Source organism: Lissotriton vulgaris, chromosome 9 (genome assembly GCF_964263255.1).
Source record: "Lissotriton vulgaris chromosome 9, aLisVul1.2, whole genome shotgun sequence".
NCBI lineage: Eukaryota > Metazoa > Chordata > Amphibia > Caudata > Salamandridae > Lissotriton > Lissotriton vulgaris.
Window position 1 is genome coordinate 902,756,252 of NC_141697.1, and position 21,302 is coordinate 902,777,553.

Here is a 21,302-nt window from a genome sequence, read left to right on the forward strand (position 1 = left end):
ACATGACAAAGTTCTTCAAGTTAAGAGTACGGCCATGGCCTACAGAGCAACATTGATCTGAATACATGAATGCATATGCATACTTGAGCAAACACACAAAGAGATGAAAGGCTCATAGCAATCCAATTACACCAACTGCGCTCAATTTTAGACACATTGGCATATATATAAAACATATTTAAACTTTATAGAAACACATGGTCGCTGGATGATGTCATCAGTGATGGCATTTGAGATGTCATCAGTGATGTCAATGACCATGTCATGAAAGATGTAATATGTGATGTCATCAGCAGTGCATTGCAGGGGCTTGAGTTATAGTTAGCTGAACTAACTATAACGGACGAATTTCGCTAGTTTTGTACGAGTGAAATGTCTAACTAACTAAACGCCCCTGAAACCTGTGTTTTTTTCAGTGAATATATATGTATATATATATATATATATATATAGCTTCCACAAAGCACAACATACGCTGTGCCAATGAACTCCGAGTCCAGTCCTTTCAATTACCGCTTCAAAACAAATGCGTGTACTCAAGATAAGTATTTATTCATTTCAATTCCAGCATGGTAGTTCAGAATATGGAACAAACCCAACGCGTTTCGGCGACACACTCGCCTTGGTCACAGGTGGTTTTGCAATCCAAAATGAATGTGTTAAATAAAGTTACACTAACACAAAATACACATGTGACTCCCAGAGTGAGAAAATAAACAAAGGACATAGAACACCCACTATGTTTGTGTATATATATATATATATATATATATATTACCTACTGGCGGTCGCCAGTAGGTAGTTATAGTTAGGATAATTTTCAATGTTAAATCTCAACATTCTATTTTGAATAACTTTGGCGCCGGTTGACGAATCTGCCTGAAATTTTCAGGAAAATGGTCTCATGGCGGTCCGGTCCTTCCCTGAAAGTTTGGGGGGGATTCGTCAAGCGGGGGCCGAGATAAAAGGGGGGTCCCAAAACGCGTTTTCCCCATGTTAATTTCCATAGGGCGGTCGATTTCACTTTTAGCCCGAACGGCTGAATGGATTTCCACCAAACTTGGCAAAATTGTAGGGACTGGTAGCCCGATGTGCCTTTGCTATGTCTCAAGATATGTGCTCCAGTGGATTTTGAGTAATTTAGGTTCAAAAAAATATATATATCTATAGGCGCTCTCCCGTGCGCGCACCGGAGTGCGCTCCAGGCGCGACACGCGACTTGCGCGCAGGAAGCTGATTGGATCTCAGTTGTCTGTAAACATTCTAAACAGTGCGGAGCGGCCGCCATCTTGTGTCTCGGTAAAATCGAGACACAAGGGGTTTGAAAAAAAAAGGGGCAAATGACCATAAGGGGGAAGAGTAGACTCCCTCTGACCCCCTAGGTTTGTTGTAGGGACTAAAATAGGGTCCTGCAGGGCATTAAAATTTTTTTTTCGTTTTGCGCGGGGGAAGCGCATGGTACGCGCACCGGCGAAGCACGGGGAAAATCCAGGACCATATTTATGAAGGCCTTGCGCTGTTAGTTTTGCGCTTCCTGTGCGTCAATTTTTGTGACGCACCAGCGGTGTAAAAAAATGCGCATTGTTATGCAATATTTTAAAAGTGACGCATCTATCTAGATGCGTCACTTTTTAAATATAGTGCAACGAGGTACATTTTATTACACTGCTGGTGTTATGCGTCACTTTTCTGTGCGCACTCCTTATGACATTCCAGATGTGTCATATTTAAAGTATGACGAATCATGTTGCAGATACAATATGGCGCAGAGTTTTAAAAAGTGACCCATGTACCTAGATGCGTCACTTTTTAAAAATAGCGTCAGGTATAATGCATGCAGAGGGGGTGTTCTCCCGCAAAAAGCTTTGTAATAGCGACGCAGTGAAATCTTTGAGATTTCACTGCGTCAGTTTTAGGATGCTGTTGCGTCAAAATCTTGTGCCTGCTTTACAGCAGGTGTTAGACTGAGGCAAGACCTTTCATATGCTGCTTTCCCCATTTGAAAGGACACATTACTGGAGTTGCGTCACTTTTGTGACGCACTCCAGCAATGCGTTACTTGGAATGTCATAAGGAGTGCGCACAGAAAAGTGACGCATTGCACCAGTAGTGTAAAAAAATGTGTTGCGTTGCGTTATATTTAAAAAGTGAGGTATCTAGGTAGATGGGTCACTTTTTAAAATCAAGCGCCACATTATATCTGCGTGAGGTATAATGCATGCAGAGGGGGTGTTCTCCAAATAAAAGCTTTGTAATAGCGACGCAGTGAAATGTTTGAGATTTCACTGCGTCACTTTTAGGATGCTGTTGCATCCTTTAAATATAGTGCAACGAGGCACATTTTATTACACTGCTGGTGTGATGCGTCACTTTTCTGTCCACAGTCCTTATGACATTCCAGATGTGTCATATTTAATGTATGACGAATCATGTTGCAAGGAGTTACAGATACGTCAGTATTTCTGACATATGTGTAAACATAAAAGTGATGCGAGGCCGGCGCAAAATTTTGACGCAATAGCATCCTAAAAGTGACGCAGGGAAATCTCATAGATTTCAGTACGTTGTTATTACCAAGCTTTTTGCGAGGGATTGCCCCCTCTGCATACATTATACCTGATGCAGATACAATATGGCGCAGAGTTTTAAAAAGTGACCCATGTACCTAGATGCGTCACTTTTTAAAAAATAGTGTCAGGTATAATGCATGCAGAGGGGGTGTTCCTTGCAAAAAGCTTGGTAATAATGACGCAGTGCGTCACTTTTAGGATGCAGTTGCGCCAAAATCTTGCGCCTGCTTCACAGCAAACCTTTCACATGGTGCTTTTTCCATGTGAAAGGACACATTATTGGAGTTGCGTCACTTTTGTGACGCACTCCTGCAATGCGTTACTTTTGTGTTTACAGATATGTCAGAAATACTGACATATCTGTAACTCCTTGCGAATTGATTAGTCATATATTAAATATGACATATCTGGAATGTCATAAGGAGTGCGTCCAGAAAAGTGACGCATCGCTATTTTCACGTAGCGATGCGTCACTTTTCAGAAATGAGGCCTCCAGTTTATTCACTGTGTCATAACTTTCTTTTCTAACACTCACCTTCTTTCAGTCCTCCTACTTCACTTCCTTTCACCTCTCATACCTTTCTGTTCTTTCTTACTCATTCTCCTTTCAATTATCAATGCACTATATTTCACTTACTCTTCATTTTTTAAGATTATAGCTCTTTGATGAGAATTGGAGGTAGTTCTGAAAAGAACTTTTGGTTTTCTTCTTTTAACTGAAGAGGAACAAAAACAGGGAATAGAAACTGCTCAACAGGAGCAAAAAGAAAAGAAAAAAATTAGGGGTGGGAAGGGCAGTGATGGTTCTCCAATGCCCGAACCATGAGCAGGACACTTTGCTCCCCATAGGTGAGGAGTTGATTGCAGTATCTGCATCTGACGACCCCATGGTTGAATGCAGGTTGAATGTTTGCTACCTGCCCCTGAGATTGTTCTCTTCCAGAAGAAGTTGCTCCTCCTGTTGATGTAGAGGCCCCATCTCTGGGAACCTCCTGTGCCAGAGCCCTGACACTTTCCCGGGCAAAATTCTGGGGGTGCCTCCTCTCCACATGGCGAATCATGGTGAAGTTGCCAAAAGAGTATTTTTTTTGGGGGTTACCCCGTGACAGGACCTGTTTGCAGATCCTGCACTCTACTTTTGGTGCATTCACCTTCTTCTGGCCTTCTGGAAACTTAAAAAATTTCCAGATGAAATGTTCCTTCACTCTTGGGGTAGGAGGCTCTTCATCAATGAAATCATCTTCACTGCTGGATAGTCTGGCAGCCATGATGAATCCAGGAATATGGAGCAGCAAAAAAGGCAGGTCTTTCAGTCACAAAAGTGAAAGAAGAAGTGAAGGAAATGGGTGGGGATTTCATTCATTGTAAAAAAAAACTGTTAGCAACCAATGAAAAGTGTTATTTTAGGGTCACATGACCCGATGCGTTTACGCTGCGCGCTCCGGAGCACTTCCGGGTGCGTTTACGCAGCGCGATCGTAGGCGCTTCCGGGTCGCAAACGTGGCGCGATCGTAGGCGCTTTTCCGTGCGTTTATGCGCCGCGCACGTATGCGCTTCCGAGGGCACTTACGTTGCGCGCCGAAGTGACGTCATCAATCTTTTATAGAAATGCATAATCATTTTCCATATTAAAAAAAACAAATTTTATTTGTATGGTACGAAATGTTTTGCATTATTATTAACTTTTCATTCATATTTTTTTTTCACGAACGACAGTTGCGCTCTGGGTGCGCTTTCAGATGAGCTCTCGGAGAAGCTTACCGGAGAGCTTAGCTGAAAGCTTCCCGGAGCGCGCACCCAGAGCGCAAAAGAAAAAAAATATAAAAAAAAATAAATACTTAAAAAAAAACAGCAAATTGTAAAAAAAAAAAAGGTTAGAAACTCGATATACAAAGGAATTAGCATTTAAAAAACTATGAAATTCACTGAAAAAACCATAGGTTTCACACCAGTTATAGTTAGGAATTAGCATTTAAAAAACCTATGAAATTCACTGAAAAAACCATAGGTTTCACACCAGTTATAGTTAGGAATTAGCATTTAAAAAACCTATTAAATTCACTGAAAAAACCATAGGTTTCACACCAGTTATAGTTAGCTGGAAATTTTACTGATATAAAACCATTGAAATTCCCACGTTATAGTTAGATGGACTCACTATAACTTGCGCGTGCAATGCACTGCTGATGACCTCACATATTACATCACTCATGACATGGTCAGTGACATCACTCATGACATCACTGATGACACCATCCAGTGAATGTGTGTCTTTCTGAAAAATAAATATATTTTATATATGTATATGTAAAAGTTGATGGAAGAATAAATGTTTAAATAAGTGTCTAAATGGATGGTTTTTAAAAATTGATTGGTTAACTGGCTTAATAAGACATCATCAGCAGTGCATTGCACGCGCAAGTTATAGTGAGTCCATCTAACTATAACGTGGGAATTTCAATGGTTTTATATCAGTAAAATTTCCAGCTAACTATAACTGGTGTGAAACCTATGGTTTTTTCAGTGAATTTAATAGGTTTTTTAAATGCTAATTCCTAACTATAACTGGTGTGAAACCTATGGTTTTTTCAGTGAATATATATATATATATATATATATATATATATAGATAAATATCTACATACATACATTCATACATACATACTTTGGGAGAGGTGTGGCAAAGCGGCCATGGCGGCTGACTCCAGAGCGTGGGGCTCACAGTTCGATGCACAGCGCAGGAGGCAGATCAGCTCAGCATCATATGACGCTAGGCAATAGTTCACTTAATCTCCCTGACAGCTCTATGCGCCTTGAGACCCTTAGAGATGATTCGTTTGTGCTTCCGGGTGAGTAGTTGAGCTCAACAAACCCATGATTGATTGATTGAGTCTGTGGTTTACATATATGTGTATAAAATGCAAGAAAATAGGAGTCTGATTTATGAGATGTGGTTATGGAATTAAAGTACAAAAATACACTTAGTGGACTGATAAACCTCCTCACCCCAAATACATGACTTCCATAAGCGCAACTTAAACAAAGTGTCTCTTCATGCACAAAGTGTGTCTGCGTGCAAAACGCGTTCTGCAAAGTAACATTGTGAGTTTGGCTACCCTAGAGCAAGCTTTCCTCTGTGTGCTTTGAAAGGTTGGAAACATTACTGTTGTGTGCACACAGGGGATTCCTACACTGCTTTTCACTTGCAGTGAACCACCCAAAATCGGGTCCTGAGCATGACGGAAAGATCTGTGCAATATTATGCGTATGTAAGCCAGATGGTTAAATCTGGATCAGCGGATTGAACTAGTGATGTTTGATCTAAGTGGTGAAAACATGATAGTGTCATGAAAACCCTGAGATTTCCTCGGGATCCTAGACAAGGCAGTGTTGATTACGTTTCTACAGTTGAGATGCAACTGACAGTGTGTATATACAACTGTTTTTGGTTGTGTACTGTATCTAGATTATGTTCCAATGTATGTTTGATTTTTTTGTTTTGGGTGTATAACTTTTTTTTAAATATATTTGTTCTAGGACGCCCTGGAGATGTTACTGGTTAAGGAACCTTGGAAACCTCCATCCCACCCTCTTGCACAGTATCACTACACTGGTAAGGCGGGGAATTAAAAGACTACTGTAAGACCTGCATAGTGTATCACTTCTTGACAAAAAAGTCTTGTATATTTTTCCATAGCTCTTTCTATAGAAAATTAGATGTCATATCCTGTTATGATTTGCAAGGTCCCAGCAGGCTGAAAGAGTAGCTTTAATATTTCTGGCAGGATATATATCTCATGAACACAAAGGTGTGTTGGTAAGGCTCTTTTACTAGAAATGTTTTTACTAGGAAATCCACATTGTAAGAGCATTACTGTTCTTAACCACTTGGATGCTATGCTGCTTCTGGCTCTTCAATGTAATTTCCATTGAAATCAATGGAAACTCCATGACGAGTTACCCTCGTCATTAGCGGCGAAGAGGTTAAGACTGAGGGCACATGGCCTCTGGTTCTCTTGTGTATGTCTGTCTGCTCCTGCATTTGTCACAGGACTTCAAGTTAGCAGGTATAGCCTTCTCAGTAACGTTACGATTTCAGAGCAATCCTTCGCTCCAGTGTCAATACAACTAAGTACAATATAGTAACCACAGTTGCAGCCAGTCTCTCTACGTCTGCAGGTCACTCCCTCCCATCCTTCTCTCTGACACCTGTTCTTATTTGATTATAAGATTCATTTGGCTTCAGGAGTGTCCACTTGAGGTAAGACCTTACCAGACTACATAGATTTCCTGGCCAAATATTGAGGAGTTGTGATGTTTCCACCAGTTTCGAAATTCCTTCACTTTTTAAATCTGCTAAGAGGTTTGGGTCTTATGCAAAAAGAACAAATGATGGACAGAATGCTGAACAATGCAAACATTCACCCCAGTCACAAATATCTAGGTTTAATCTATAGTTTGTTTGCTCACCACACCATTCCAGTTTCAACCTAGCCATTTGCAAATCAGTCTTGACCCTGCTCCTCAGGTTAACAGTCCAGCCCCAACTGCCAAGCCATGTCAAGTTACCTATCGGCCCATCTCTTTGTTACCTTACTTTGCCCACAACGCCTCACTGCCCATCTTGAGAACCATGGTCTTCTGGATCCCTCACAATCGGGTTTCCGCGCCGCTCATAGCACAGAAACTCCGGTTGTTGAGATCACTGATAACATCAGGCTTGCACTGGATAAAGGAGAATCAGCAATGTTGGTTCTCTTGGACTTGTCCGCAGCCTCTGATACCATCTTCCACAGTATCCTGAAACATCGACTGTGGGAGGTGGGAATCAGAGGGAAGGCCCTTGATTGGTTTGAGAACTTTTTAGCTGACCGTTCTACCACCGTTCTCGTAGATTCTATAGCCTCGTGTAGTCGACCAAACAGGGTAGGTGTCCTACAGGGCTCCATTCTTAGCCCCTTGTTGTTTAATCTCTATTTAGCTCCATTAGCTGGTATCATCAGATCTTATTGTTTTGAAACTTTGTCGTATGCCGATGACACTCAACTGCTAGTCACCTTTGGTCCTGACTACGTCGACACACAATCTCGTTTCAAAAACTGTATGATCCAGATAAACGATTTGTTGGGTAGAAATAAATTACAACTAAATCGTAGCAAGATCGGGATCATCCTGTTTGGCAGAGCAGAGGAATTCTGGACACAAGATTGGTGGGGATCACTGAAAGAATATCGACGGACAGATTATCGACCTACACAAATATCGACGCTGGAATATCGAAGGTAAGTATATCAACACCCTATCTACAACATTGTAAGTACAAAAATATCAAGAAAAAAAATATTGATGTTAAAAATATTGTCAGTAAAAATATTGTTTTTTTTCTGTAAAAAAAAAGTAAAATAAAGTAAATAATACTTGTAAATAAAATAAACATATTTAAACATATGTAGTAATGTTTAAAATGTATAAATAATACATATTTAATAATAAAACTTTGATTAAAAATATACATACAATATATAATATATACTTACTTATAAATTATTAAAAAATACTATAAATTACAAATACATCTACACACATAAAATAAAGCATAAATAAAAATAATTATATTTAATAAATTAAAAAAATTAAATATACTTTCAATATTTTTAAAGTTAATTAAATACAACAGTATCTACAAAAATACAAAAATATTAAATACCTAAATAAATAAAACTACTATTTAAAGTCCAAAAAAAAACTACAGTAATGAAAACATTGGATAGCGTAGAACATAAAATTACTATTCCCACTCCAGAAAATTCAACAGTAGGGAAAGCGTTAAATAGCGTAGGGGTAAAAATTACTATTCCCACTCCAGTGAGTGCAACAGTAGGGAAAGCGTTGGATAGCGTAGGGGTAAAAATTACTATTCCCACTCCAGAGAGTGCAACAGTAGGGAAAGCGTTGGATAGCGTAGGGGTAAACATTACTATTCCCACTCCAGAGAGTGCAACAGTAGGAAAAGCGTTGGATAGCGTAAGGGTAAAAATTACTGTTCCCACTCCAGAGAGTGCAACAGTAGGGAAAGCGTTGGATAGCATAGGAGTAAAAATTACTAATCCCACTCCATAGAGTGCAACAGTAGGGAAAGCATTGGATAGGGCAGTGGTACAAATTACTATTCCCACTCCAGGGAGTGCAACAGTAGGGAAAGCGTAGGGGTAAAAATTACTATTCCCACTCCAGAGAGTGCAACAGTATGGAAAGCGTTGGATAGCGTAGGGGTAAAAATTACTATTCCCACTCCAGAGAGTGCAACAGTAGGGAAAGCGTTGGATAGCGTAGGGGTAAACATTACTATTCCCACTCCAATGAGCGCAACAGTAGGGAAAGCGTTGGATAGCGTAGGGGTAAAAATTACTATTCCCACTCCAGAGAGTGCAACAGTAGGGAAAGCGTTGGATAGCGTAGGGGTAAACATTACTATTCCCACTCCAGAGAGTGCAACAGTAGGAAAAGCGTTGGATAGCGTAAGGGTAAAACTTACTGTTCCCACTCCAGAGAGTGCAACAGTAGGGAAAGTGTTGGATAGCATAGGAGTAAAAATTACTAATCCCACTCCATAGAGTGCAACCGTAGGGAAAGCATTGGATAGCGTAGGGGTAAAAATTAGTATTCCCACTCCAGAGAGTGCAACAGTATGGAAAGCGTTGGATAGCGTAGGGGTAAAAATTACTATTCCCATTCCAGAGACTGCAAGAGTAGGGAAAGCATTGGATAGCGTAGGAGTAAAAATTACTATTCCCACTCCAGTGAGTGCAACAGTAGGGAAAGTAAATACTTCATATATGAATAAAAATAAATTAAATATTAATACCAATTACAAATTAATTAAAAGTAATTACCAATGTAATATAATATAATAATTAATCAACTAAAAACACAAATAAAAATGAATTATTAAAAATTATTACCTATTAATACAAATTAATTACCAATTAACAATTAATTAATTAACAATTGAAAAATAATTAGCAATTAATTCAAAATAAATATCAATAAATAAATTAAAAAATGTAATTAATTACAATTAAATTACTTCCCACCCTATTCCCCTATAAACCCACGACCCGCTACAGGAAATAAATTAATATAATTAACATAATTATCAATTAATCTATTAATAAAAATTAATTACCAATTATAATTAAATTACTTACCAATTAAAAAGCAATTAATTCAAGATAAATACCAATACATAAATTAAAACATTTAATTAATTATAATTCAATTACTCCCCACCCTATTCCCCTATAAACCCACAACCCGCTACATGAAATAAATTAATAAAATTAACATAATTATCAATTAATAAATAATAAAAATTAATTACCAATTATATTTTAATTAATTACCAATTAAAAATGAATTAACAATGAATTCAAAAGAAATACCAATAAACAAATTAAAATATTTAATTAATTATAATTAAATTACTTCCCACCCTATTCCCCTATAAACCCACAACCCGCTACAGAATTATATTACGCAAAAATTAAATACCATAAAATTAATTACTTAAATTTTTATTATAAAATATACACTTTTCACACATATACTAACATAAAAACACTTCGATATTATTAAGAAATCGATCTTAACTTACCTCAAATTCGATATTTTTGTTGACTATATTCTGTCCATTCGATATTTTGTCCATTCTATATTTTGAATTCGATATTACTGCAATTCAATTCGATATTTTTGTTGCCTATATTCTGTCCATTCAATATTTTGTCCATTCTATACTTTTTATTCGATATTACTTCAAATCTATATTGTTTACTCGATATTTTGAGTGTATACCGATTGGTGTCCTCTGGAATTGGGCCCATGTCCTTCCCCTAGGTTAGCAGTAAGCAACCTTGTAGTTACCATTGTCCATGAAAACCTATGTCAACCAGGTACTCGGTGCCTGCTATGGGATCATGCGTAATCTTTGCAGAATCTTCAAGTGGCTACCCATTGAAGCCAGAAAACCTCTGGTGCAGGGTCTCCGCGACTGGATTATGGGAATGCTTTGCTGGTGGCATTCAATGAGGATCTGCTTTCCAAGCTTCAGATTCTTCAGAACACTGCTGCCAGACTCATTCTCAATCTCCCTTCCAGATCCCCTTCCGCCCCTAACCTTAAAACTCTTAATTGCCTTCCGGTAAGGCAAAGAGGCCATTTCAAAATCCTATGTCTTGCACACAGGACAATGTATGACACCGGCCATAGATATCTAGCAAAAAAACTTAAATGGTACACGCCTGGAAGATCTTTAAGGTCCTGTACCAAATCGTACCTTGTTCAGCCTCGCATTCAAACTTCTCGAAATGGTGGCCGATCGTTCTCCTACTTGGCCCAAATGTTATGGAATAAGCTACCATTGCACCTATCATCCATATGTGACCATAGATGCTTTCGTAGATAACTAAAAACCTGGCTCTTTCCCCAGTAAGCCTGCTTTCACTGTTCTTGATGCAGTCGTTATTTCTGCTGTTGTTGCCAGCTCCATGAGACCTTCCCGGTGATATGTGAGCTTAACAAGAACATCTGACATTGACATTGACATGAACTCCCTGGACTGGAAACAAGCATCCTGGGACCAGATGGACTTTTTTTTAAATTAGCGTGCTGCATTTACCAGGATGTAATGGGGAGAGCTGTGCTCGGATGAGAAGCAGAGTGCTCCCACCCCCCTTGTATTTGAATGACTCCCTTGAGCCAATGAGCTGGCAAGCTCTCCTGGGATGCACCTGTGTTCCTGTGGAGTGGTACTGTGACCTGTGAAGACTTGGGTACCATTTCAGCAACTTCTGATGTCTTTTCTCTGTTCTGCATTACTTTTGCTCTCTACTGATGAAGGGCTAAAACCAGAAACATGTGTCTAGAGATAACAGCACTACCTGTACCAACTTTGGTCAAGAATTACAACAACTTCGAAAGTAAGCATACTGCATTTACCAGGATGCAATGGGGTGAAATGTGCTGGGATGAGAAGCAGTGTACTTTTTCTGTTTTGTTTTGTTGAGCAATCGTCAAATAGGGTCACAGGGGTTAGGGTGTTGCCAATTTCAAGCATGGAGTTATTTGTTTTCAGAACGATATTTCTACAGTTATTGGACAACTTATTAATTGTGTGCATGATTTGGTATACGTACCGTCCGAGCTAGGTATGTGCTATTTTTATATCTGCATCAGATTCAGGAACTCTAATGATTTTGTGCCACTCAGCACCATCATTTTACTCATGTTTTGGCCACTTGCATGACAGATATTATGTTCCATACCTTTCAGATTTTGCACCACTACCTGACGTTTTTTTTGACAACTTGATATTTATTCTGCCTCAATTGAAGGGCGTAATACTGGTGAGCTGCAAGGTTTGTTCTACTAATACATATACTAGACATCTCTTTTACCCGTTAACGCAGCTTAAACTAAGCACGGTTGGGAACCTCACTCCACTTCTCCTATTGTTTATTCTGTCATGGCTCGCTGCTTTCCTTTCATGTAATGATACTTGACCTTCATGGTCGTTTTATGGATGTGGAAGTATAATGCTTTGAAAGGTGTCTTGCACTACTAGCCCCCCAAGTTCTTATATTTGTTATGTGTGCCACTACTTCTAGAGACTTGCTCCATAACCGGATGGTTTCGGACAATTGTCAGCACCAGGGCCTGTCCTAGAACTTCTGGGGCCCCGGGCGAAAGGGAAGATGTGAGGCCCCTCTAATTTGCATGTAACATCACAAGAAGTGACATCACAGAAAGTGACATTGCAGGACTATTGATCTTATCTAGCATCACTGAAGAGACCTAACATGGATATCAGTAACATGGAGGATGAAATTGTACACACCTTCAGGAATGAAGGCAAAACTGACGACAGACTGCACTGAAAACCACAACCTTAATTTATCCCACACACGAGGATCGGACTTAGGATATATCACCCAACCTGCCCTTGGACAGCATTTCCTGCTCCTTCAGATCAAGCCCAAGGATGGAATAGTACACCCAACCCACAATACATAATAAACTAATGTTGCTGAAAGTAGAAGAAACGCAGCCTGCTCTGCCCCACTCCCAACGCTCATTTGAGGCATTAGACACGAGAAAGATGCACAAAAGGATGTCCTTCCCAGAACGCATGGATTTGGGAGTTAGAGTGAAAAAGCTCACTAGTTAAAACAAAGAAAAGCATTGTTCACAAGCAATGTAAGAGGACAGTGTAAACATGCTCAGCTTTTGCTCAATTGTTTTATGTACAGATCTATATTTGTGGTATTGCATATGACATACTAGAAGCAGAACTATATGCAACTTAACAAGCTTGTGATTAACAATCCATTCACATATTATCTGAGTAAAATATGGAATGTTAAACTGTACAGTCTGGGAATGCTAAGAAAAACTGGTTTAAAAAAATGGATAAATAAAATCATCTGTATTACTTTGTAACATGACTTTTCTGTTTGTGTTTACCTTATTAATCTGTCAGGGATCATTAAGACAGCTCGAGATCACGTTTTAAAGTGCTTTCTTATATTTGTGTTTAAAGTATGTAGTAATTTATGTTACCAACGATCAGTTAGTTAGTCGGCTTGCCTCAGACATGCATGTGTGTACTGGGGGAATAGTGACGTGCATTTATAGTGCCATAACATCCCGTCCTGCGGCAGAAACTACTGTGAATATGCAAGTAATTATTTCAAAATGGCATTACACAGTATAAGATAGGATGATACAAAATGTAAGAAGAGTCAGACTTACTAACAGTTTCCACAGGATTTGTGTCACAAAAGTGATGCATACCCATCATAAAGAGTTGTGGGATTTAGTTTCCAACACAAATCATGATTTGTGTAGTAAAGTTGCCTAAAGTAATGCAAATTAGAACTAAGCACTACTTTGTGCGACTTTGGATCAATGGAGTATACTACAGGTAAGTACATGGACAATTCCATGCAACCACCCATGGTTTTGCAGCAAATCTCTCTCTCTCTTCTAAAAGTGGTAGCCACTATGCTTCCTGGAAAAAGGCATAATAGTGGAGCAACTTTTAAAAGGTGTCACATTTTTCCAACTTTGCATGTGTGCTGCACTGTACCGAAAATGTACAAAATGGGAAAAGTAGAAGAGCATAATGTTTCTACTAGAAGGGTTTCCTTCCAGTTCAAAAACTATGCTTAACCTCACATATACACCTGTGCCCTGTGGTGCAAGGGTTTGTCCATGGCATAAGACAGCCTAAAGTGCATCAGTGCTGAAAGGGGGTAAAACAGGGCCATACCTTAGTAGATATAGTGCTGTGCTGGTCTCTGTTTTTTGTAATGCAGCCATTAGATGCGCTGATTAACCAGTTGCACACATTTACATTTCTTTCAGGAATCAAGCTTCCGGTCCCAAAGGCTTATTTCTACTTTCTCTCTGCCTCTAGCTTTGTTTCACAGAACAAGAGAACCATTCCCCTTCCCTTTCAGTGAGAGCTGTCTGAAGGTTAACATTATCTGTACTGAAACGGTTGTGTTTTTTAACAAAAAGTAGGAAAACTGTTAATTTTATTTATTTATTTATTTATTTTGAAAGTTTTATAGAACGCGAACAAGACCCTTGCGGGTATCAAAGCACTTTACAAACATAGAGGTTATCCATACAAAGAATGAGTTTACTTATGCAAACAAATAAAGCAGATAGATCAGGTAAAACATAACATTTTGTGCAACGTTGAGCCAAACAGTGCAAGAGAATGATGACCCAAAGAGTCAATGCAAAGGTAACTATAGTACCTAGGTGATCTAATTGTCCAGTGCCGAAGAAAGGATACCACTGACGGTGCGAGTGTTCACAAGATTTCCTTAGTCTATATTCACGTGAATTTTGCCATGAGAACCGATTTTACTTCCTTTTTGAAGGATGCAGTGGAGGAAATAAGTCTGGTTTCTGGAGGCAGTGCATTCCAGATCCTGGGTGCCATCCCTGAGAAGGATTGTTTATATGTTTTTTTCTTGGTGAATCTTTTTGGTTTCATTGGTAGGTTTTCTGCACTTCTTGTGGATCTGGTACCACCAGAGATTGTCAGTTTCTGTGTGAGGTATCTGGGTGCATTGTGATGAATGGCCTTGTGAGTCATACACGCAGTTATCATGTGAATTCTGGCTTCAAATGGTAGCCAGTTCAAGGATTTTAAGTCTGGGGAGATGTGGGAGATTCTTTTCGAGCCGGTGATGAGTGACGCTGCAGCTTTAATCGAGGCTCTTAGGGGTGCTGTCGTCGTTTTAGGGAGGCCACAGAGAGCGAAACTTCCATAATCCACCTGAGGGATAACTAGAGCTTGAACTGCCATCTTGAAGTCATTGGCGGTCAGAAAGGGTTTCAGCTTCCTCAGTGTATTAATCTGGAAGTTTGCTCCCTTAGTTGCATTACTAATGTGTTTCTGCATGTTGAGGTTGCAGTCAAGGGTTATACCTAATGATTTTGCTGAGTCCATAATGGTTGGTTGAACGTTGAATGCAGTAAGATGTTTCAGCCAATCCTGCATGATGGGGACTTTGGCGGATGGAGCTATTAGGAGGAATTCAGTTTTTGAAGCGTTCAATTTGAGATGGTTCTCTGCCAGCCATGTCTGTGTGTTAGCAAGCATTGCGTTGAGTACTTTAATGTCTTCAGGGGTGTGTATCTTAAGGTATAGTTGGGTATCACCTGCGTACATGTGATATTGCATGTTGGATGCTTGCAACAGAACAGTGAGTGGTTCCATGAATAAATCGAACAATGTTGGGGAAAGGGAGGATCCTTGCGGGACTCCTAACGTTACTGGAACGGGTTTGGACAGGATGTTGTTGACCTTGAATTTTTGCATCCGGTTTTGAAGAAAAGAGGTGAACCAGTTAATCACTGAACCTAATAGACCCATTCTGTGATTCAACAGATCTATCAAGTTCTCGTGTTTGACCCTATCAAAGGCTGATGAGAGGTCTAGTAGGATGAGTAGGCATGTGCCGTTTTGATCAAATATTTGTAACGCATCATCAATAATGTGTGTCATAGCTGATTCTGTGCTGTGGCTTGCTCGGAAGCCTGATTGGTGAATGTTCAGGAGGTCAAAGTGATCAATGTGATTTGTCAGTGGTGGTGAACACATTTTTCCAACAGTTTGGCTAGGATAGGCATATTGGAAATAGGGCGATAGTTGTTTAGGTCCGTGGGGTCGGCTGTGGACCTCTTTAGGGTGGGTGATACTTGTCCCACTTTAAGGGAGTTCGGGATGCAACCTTGTTGGAGTGAACTATTAATGATTTAGGTCCTGAGAGGCAGAAGCAATGGGGTAAAGTCTTTTACGGCGTTTGCCGGTAGAGGATCAGGGAGGTGGTTGGAAGCTTCAGGGTACTGAGAATCTTGCCTATCGCTTCTTCTGTGTAAGTGTCGAAGGAAGACCATGTAGCGTCATTTTTTAGGTTGAGCTTTACAAGGGTTTGGTGTGACGAAGTTGGTAGAGGGGGAATGTTTTGATGTGGGGACTCGTGTGCAAGCTTAGGTCGATTAGGAGATCTTTCTTGATGTTATCAGTCTTTAGATTAAAGAAGGTAGAGAAATCTTCACAGGTCGGTTGTGTGTGAGTTATGTCTTGTAGTCGTTGCGGTTCATCTTTAGATTGAGTTTTGATTAACTCAAACAGTTTTTTGTCCGGTTACTTGCTTGGTCTAACTGGTGGCTGAAGAAGTCTGCTTTTGTGCGTTTGATCTTTCGATAGTTTGCGTTTCTTTTTTTTCTTCAGAATTTTGAGGTGTTTAGCGGAGGGGACTGATCTCCAATTGCGTTCCGAAGTTCTCAGAGAACGTCTATCTTCGTTAGGGTTTTGAGTCTTTCGAGGAAACTCTCTTTAGTTGAAGGGGAGCAACCTCATTAAGTATCGAAGTCATAGAGTTGAGGTAGTGGTTGGTGAGAGCATGTACGTTGGAGGAGCCGGCAGGGGGCAGAAGTAGATTGTAACTGGAAGAAGGTAATGTGTTAGGGTTAAGTTTTTTCAAGTCTCTTTTCCATACCTTTGCTTTTGTGGGTTGAGCCTGATTAAGTTTCACTAATTCATTGATAAAGCAGGTGATGATATGGTGGTCTGACCAATTGCAGGGTTGGATCGATTCAAGCTGAATGGAGTCACCTTTGGAGATTTTTAAGTCCAAGATTGAACCTTTGTTGTGAGTTGGGCTGTTGCAAATTTGGGTATGGTCTAGGGCGATGAGGAAGGTTTTGAGGCTATTGACCACTGAGTCGCTGTGGTTGTTCCAATGGAGATTGAAGTTGCCAAGGAATATTTGGGTATTTTTTCGTTGTGTGTTAGTTGTGACTATGTCCATGAGGTATTCGGAAAATAGGGGGTTGTCACCAGGTGGATGGTAGATAATGTGTAAAGAGCATAGTGGTTTGCCTTTGCTGTTAATGTGGAGGCATACATATTCGCAGGAGGGGAAAACTGTGAATATGGCTCTATTTACTGAGAGGTTGCTACGGTGAATACATGCGATTCCTCCCCCTGTCTTGCCACTCCGGTCCAATCTAATGATATTGTAATTTGGGGGTACTAAAATGTTGATGAGTGGCGAGGAGGAAACTGTTAGCCAGGTCTGAGTTAGCATTATCAGGTCCAGGTCGTGAGCGATAATGAGGTCAGCTATGTCCGCTGCGTGTCTGGAGGCTGATCTAAAATTAAGGAGTGTACATTTAAGACGGGGGTGAGATGATGGAAGAGGTGGGATCTTGAGTGAATGTTACCTTTCTAAGATTATTGTTGATGATTCCTCTATTGTTGTGTGTGGAGGACCTGTGAAGGTTGGGGGGATAGTAGGGATGGGCAAGTGTGTGGGAGATAAGGGGGTCGTACGAGCGGGTTCATAGGAGTGTAGAAGAGTGAGAAGATTGCTCTCCAAAAGTGGTGTTATGCTTCGTATCGGGCGGGTAGCAGAATTCTGGGAAAGGATTGATTTCCAGCAGGGAAGAGTATGTTTGAGGGTGAGTGGAAAGTGAGTAGGGGCTTTGCTTGATATACAAGTTCTAGAGGGTCTGGAGCGCCCTGGTTGGTTCGATTTCCACTCTTTAAAAGCGTGGAGTTCCTCTTTGATTTGTTTAAGTGTGGACATAATCTCATCCAGTCTGGTGTCTGGAGCGGTTATGACTTGGGTAGGTGTCTTTGATATGGGTGTGGGAGGCTGCGCATTGGATAGGTTGGGTGTGTGATCTTGTGCGGGAATGAGTAGAGTAGGAGGGGGTGTTGCGTAAATGTAAAATGAAATAAGATTGGCAAAGTCATTACCAGTATATCCCACCAACTTCAACCTCTAAGGTAATCCAGAAGTTATTTATCGGCGGAGAAGGCTTTGTTTGCTTTTTGAAGCTTTTGGAGCCTCATGGTTTCATGCTCTATTTAGAGATACCCATCTGCCTAGCTGGGATTTCTGTGCTTCGAGGGTAGCAGCAGCATTGGCATCCCTTTCAGGCACTGCTGGCTTGCTGTGCTAGCACTATTTATAAAGCACCCACTCAGCACACTTCTTTAAATAGAGAAAATAAACTCTCAAAGTGGCAAAGTGTGAGTTTGTTCTCTCAAAACACAATGATGGTTGCCTGATGCGCAGGGAGCTTCCCCCGCATGGAGGGCCTTTGTACATATTTCCCGTTTGTATCCTAATGCCTTGGGTGAGAAAAATGATTGATGGTAGTCCCTCCCTCAATATGGTCATTGTGACTTGGCAGCCGCTTGGCAGATCGGATTCCAGGTCAGATGTTTACACCAGCAGAGGCTCCAGCATTGTACACATGGAACTTACACCAACTCTAAAAAGAGATGGGGAACAGCAAGTTTGATGGGGCGGAAGCACTTCAGAGTTATGGTAATGCTCCTGCTCTCTAAACACTAAATAAAGCCCCCAGTTGCACCTCAGTATTTTCTCCTGATCACTGGAACCTGCCGGCATGCAGTATTTAATGCTGAAAGAACCCCAAGAATGGTCTGATAAAAAACAAAACATCATTCTTTTGAGAGTAGGACAGGCTTGAGTTAGTTTAGAAATATATGTCTGAGGTCAGGGGAAGAGAAACATGACTGCAACCCCTCCACCTTTGTATGCAATAAATATAAACTTGTATGTGTACACGTATATATCAGACTTTGAAAGCACCACGTAATGTCAGCAACACAGGTATTACACATTGTCTCGTAGTGCTATTAAGACCTCTTTAATTTAAAACTCAATTTCTGAGGCCTCCAGCTCCTCAAGAGCTCTATTCCAGGCAGTCTCCAAACTCACCAATTTGTCCTGTGTCAAAATGACTATCGCCCCTCCCAAGTTGTTGGTGCCAATTTAGCTTTTTTGCTGTGGGAAAATCAAGAGATCAAGGACATTCAGGCTTGTATTTTCCAGGTTCTGGTTCATCCCGTCTCATGCAGCATAATTACAAGTGTTTAACCTTTTTTATCACTCATATAACAGCTCTGCCAGTTATTAGGGATGAGGAGTAGGTTTACTCATTGTTAATCTTCCTAGAGACGGGCTCCACAGACGACATATGTCCATTCAGGACTCCAAAACTGTAACACAGGCCTTTACATTCACCCTTAACACCTGTTTTCATCTGCCACTAGTGGATGGAAGACAGGGGTCGTCCAGCCCCTTTAAAAGAAGTCAAACTTGGGCCCCAGCAGAAGCGAGCTAAAACTCATCTTCATTTTTACCATACTTCCCTAATATTGGTGAGACGTTTTAGCTGGCCAGCTTTTTGAACATCTTGAACTGTACCTGTGGCTGGATCGTAGCCAGATGAGTTTATGAACAGGTTTAGTCAATGAGACTGCCCATGTGGCTACATCGAATGATGTCATACATGATTACAATGATGACATTTCTGCCTGCTTCATTCTGATGTAGCAGTTGTGTCATCCTATTACTTCCAAATGAGGTTCTCCAAAATAAGCCTTTTTTATTCTGTGTCACACAAAAGCTTGTGTTGTTAATGCTGCCAACATTTCTAGATAGAACTATTCCAGAACTTGCTAAATTGATCATGCTGAGTCTGCTATTTGCAAGCTTCAAAGGCGTCGATTCCGATCCGGTAAAATGCGCTCCGAATCGTCGTACGGAGCAATTTTCCCCTTACGAATCGTACCCGTAAACGTCCCCGTACGTACGCGGAAGTACGATTCGTACCAGGAGCCAAAGACCGTACGAGTCGTACAGGACTCCGTACGACTAAACTATCCGTACGAGTCTCACTCGGAACCCACTGTACGTGACATCGCTACGGTTCGCGGCTGGTTTTTACGACCCAGCAAGTACGATTCGTGTCGGGTACGCACCGTACGACCATTTTTTTACGGGAGCTGGAAACAGCCGTAAACGCATAGTTCGCACCGAAACAAGTACGGAACGCCCCCCCCCCCTGGGGACGCCGCGTACCCCCCATGATCGCCAGGGTACGTGACGTACCCCTGCGATCATGGGGGGTACGCGCCGTACACCCAGCATACATGGGGTACGCACCGTACCCCATGTACGCTGGGTGTACGGCGCGTACCCCATGTACGCTGGGTGTACGGCGCGTACCCCCCATGATCGCAGGGGTACGTGACGTACCCCGGCGATCATGGGGGGTACGCGCCGTACGGTGTGTATGTGATTGTGCGCTTTTCCGTACGAATCGCCCTTACCTGACGCGGACCGTACGAATAGCGTCCTGATCACCCGGTCCGGATCGTACTCGCCGGGTCGTACGGTGTGTTTACGAGTCGTACGGAAACGGCTACGAATACGAATCGTACGGGGGATTTTTTTTACCGGATCGGAATCGGCGCCAAAGCATTCAGAATTTGGTAGCATGACATATTTCCTTCCTTTTTGTTGCTTTTTCTATTTCGATTGCATGACATGTAATGAATTTCCTTCCTTTTTGTTGCGTTCTCCATTTGGATTGCACTCTGTCTTGGTCTATGGAATATAGCGGACCATTCTGTCAGTCAATAAACTTTATTCGGTTTTTGTTTAAAAAACCATAAAAGTTACACAAGTACAATAAATAAAAACAGTAAGGTATTGACACACATTAAAAGAAAGGTCCAGTACCGCACAATAAATTAGCTAAAAACATATCTAAATAAACAGACTCTACATATCCATACAGTGCCTTGATTTCACAGATGCTTTTAAAAACCCTACTATAAAAAATATACAATCATCCTTCAACAATTGGAGATACACAAGGGCTGGTCTAACTTGTTTAAAATTAATCTTTTTTAAAATAAGAACTAAAAAATGCCTACGGAGGACTTCATACAGTTTACAAAAGAACACAAAGTTCAGCAAGTCCTGCGGAGAATTTCCGTCATAGCCGCAGGAAGCTAGCACTTGACCTCTATTAACCCCCTTAGGTCTTGCTAGCAGAAGGTGGAAGAGATTCATACAAAACCTAGTTAAAAGGAATTTCTCATGTATTGTCAGAGACCCCCATAAGATAGGGTTCCGTCAATGGCATTGATTTGAGCATTAAATATGACCGGACACTAGTTTTCCGGACCTCCTCTGCTTCCCGATCTGCTAGCCTTCGGCTCAAAAAGGCTGTCTTGGTTAATTCCACATCCTTTCTTGCAATGGCATCAGGATTGAAAAATAAAACACCCCGCCCAATCCATTCAAACCTTCTTTTAAT

At 40.8% G+C, this 21,302-nt stretch overlaps 1 protein-coding gene across 1 annotated transcript in view; it reads left to right on the forward strand.

Moving 5' to 3' along the window:
* Positions 1-21,302, forward strand: part of ZNF541 (zinc finger protein 541) — a 1,260,340-nt gene that overhangs the window by 866,532 nt on the left and 372,506 nt on the right. The window contains exon 11 of the mRNA XM_086938682.1: positions 6,108-6,183. Within this exon, the coding sequence (XP_086794808.1) occupies positions 6,108-6,183 (76 nt within the window). The remainder of the gene's footprint in view (positions 1-6,107; positions 6,184-21,302) is intronic.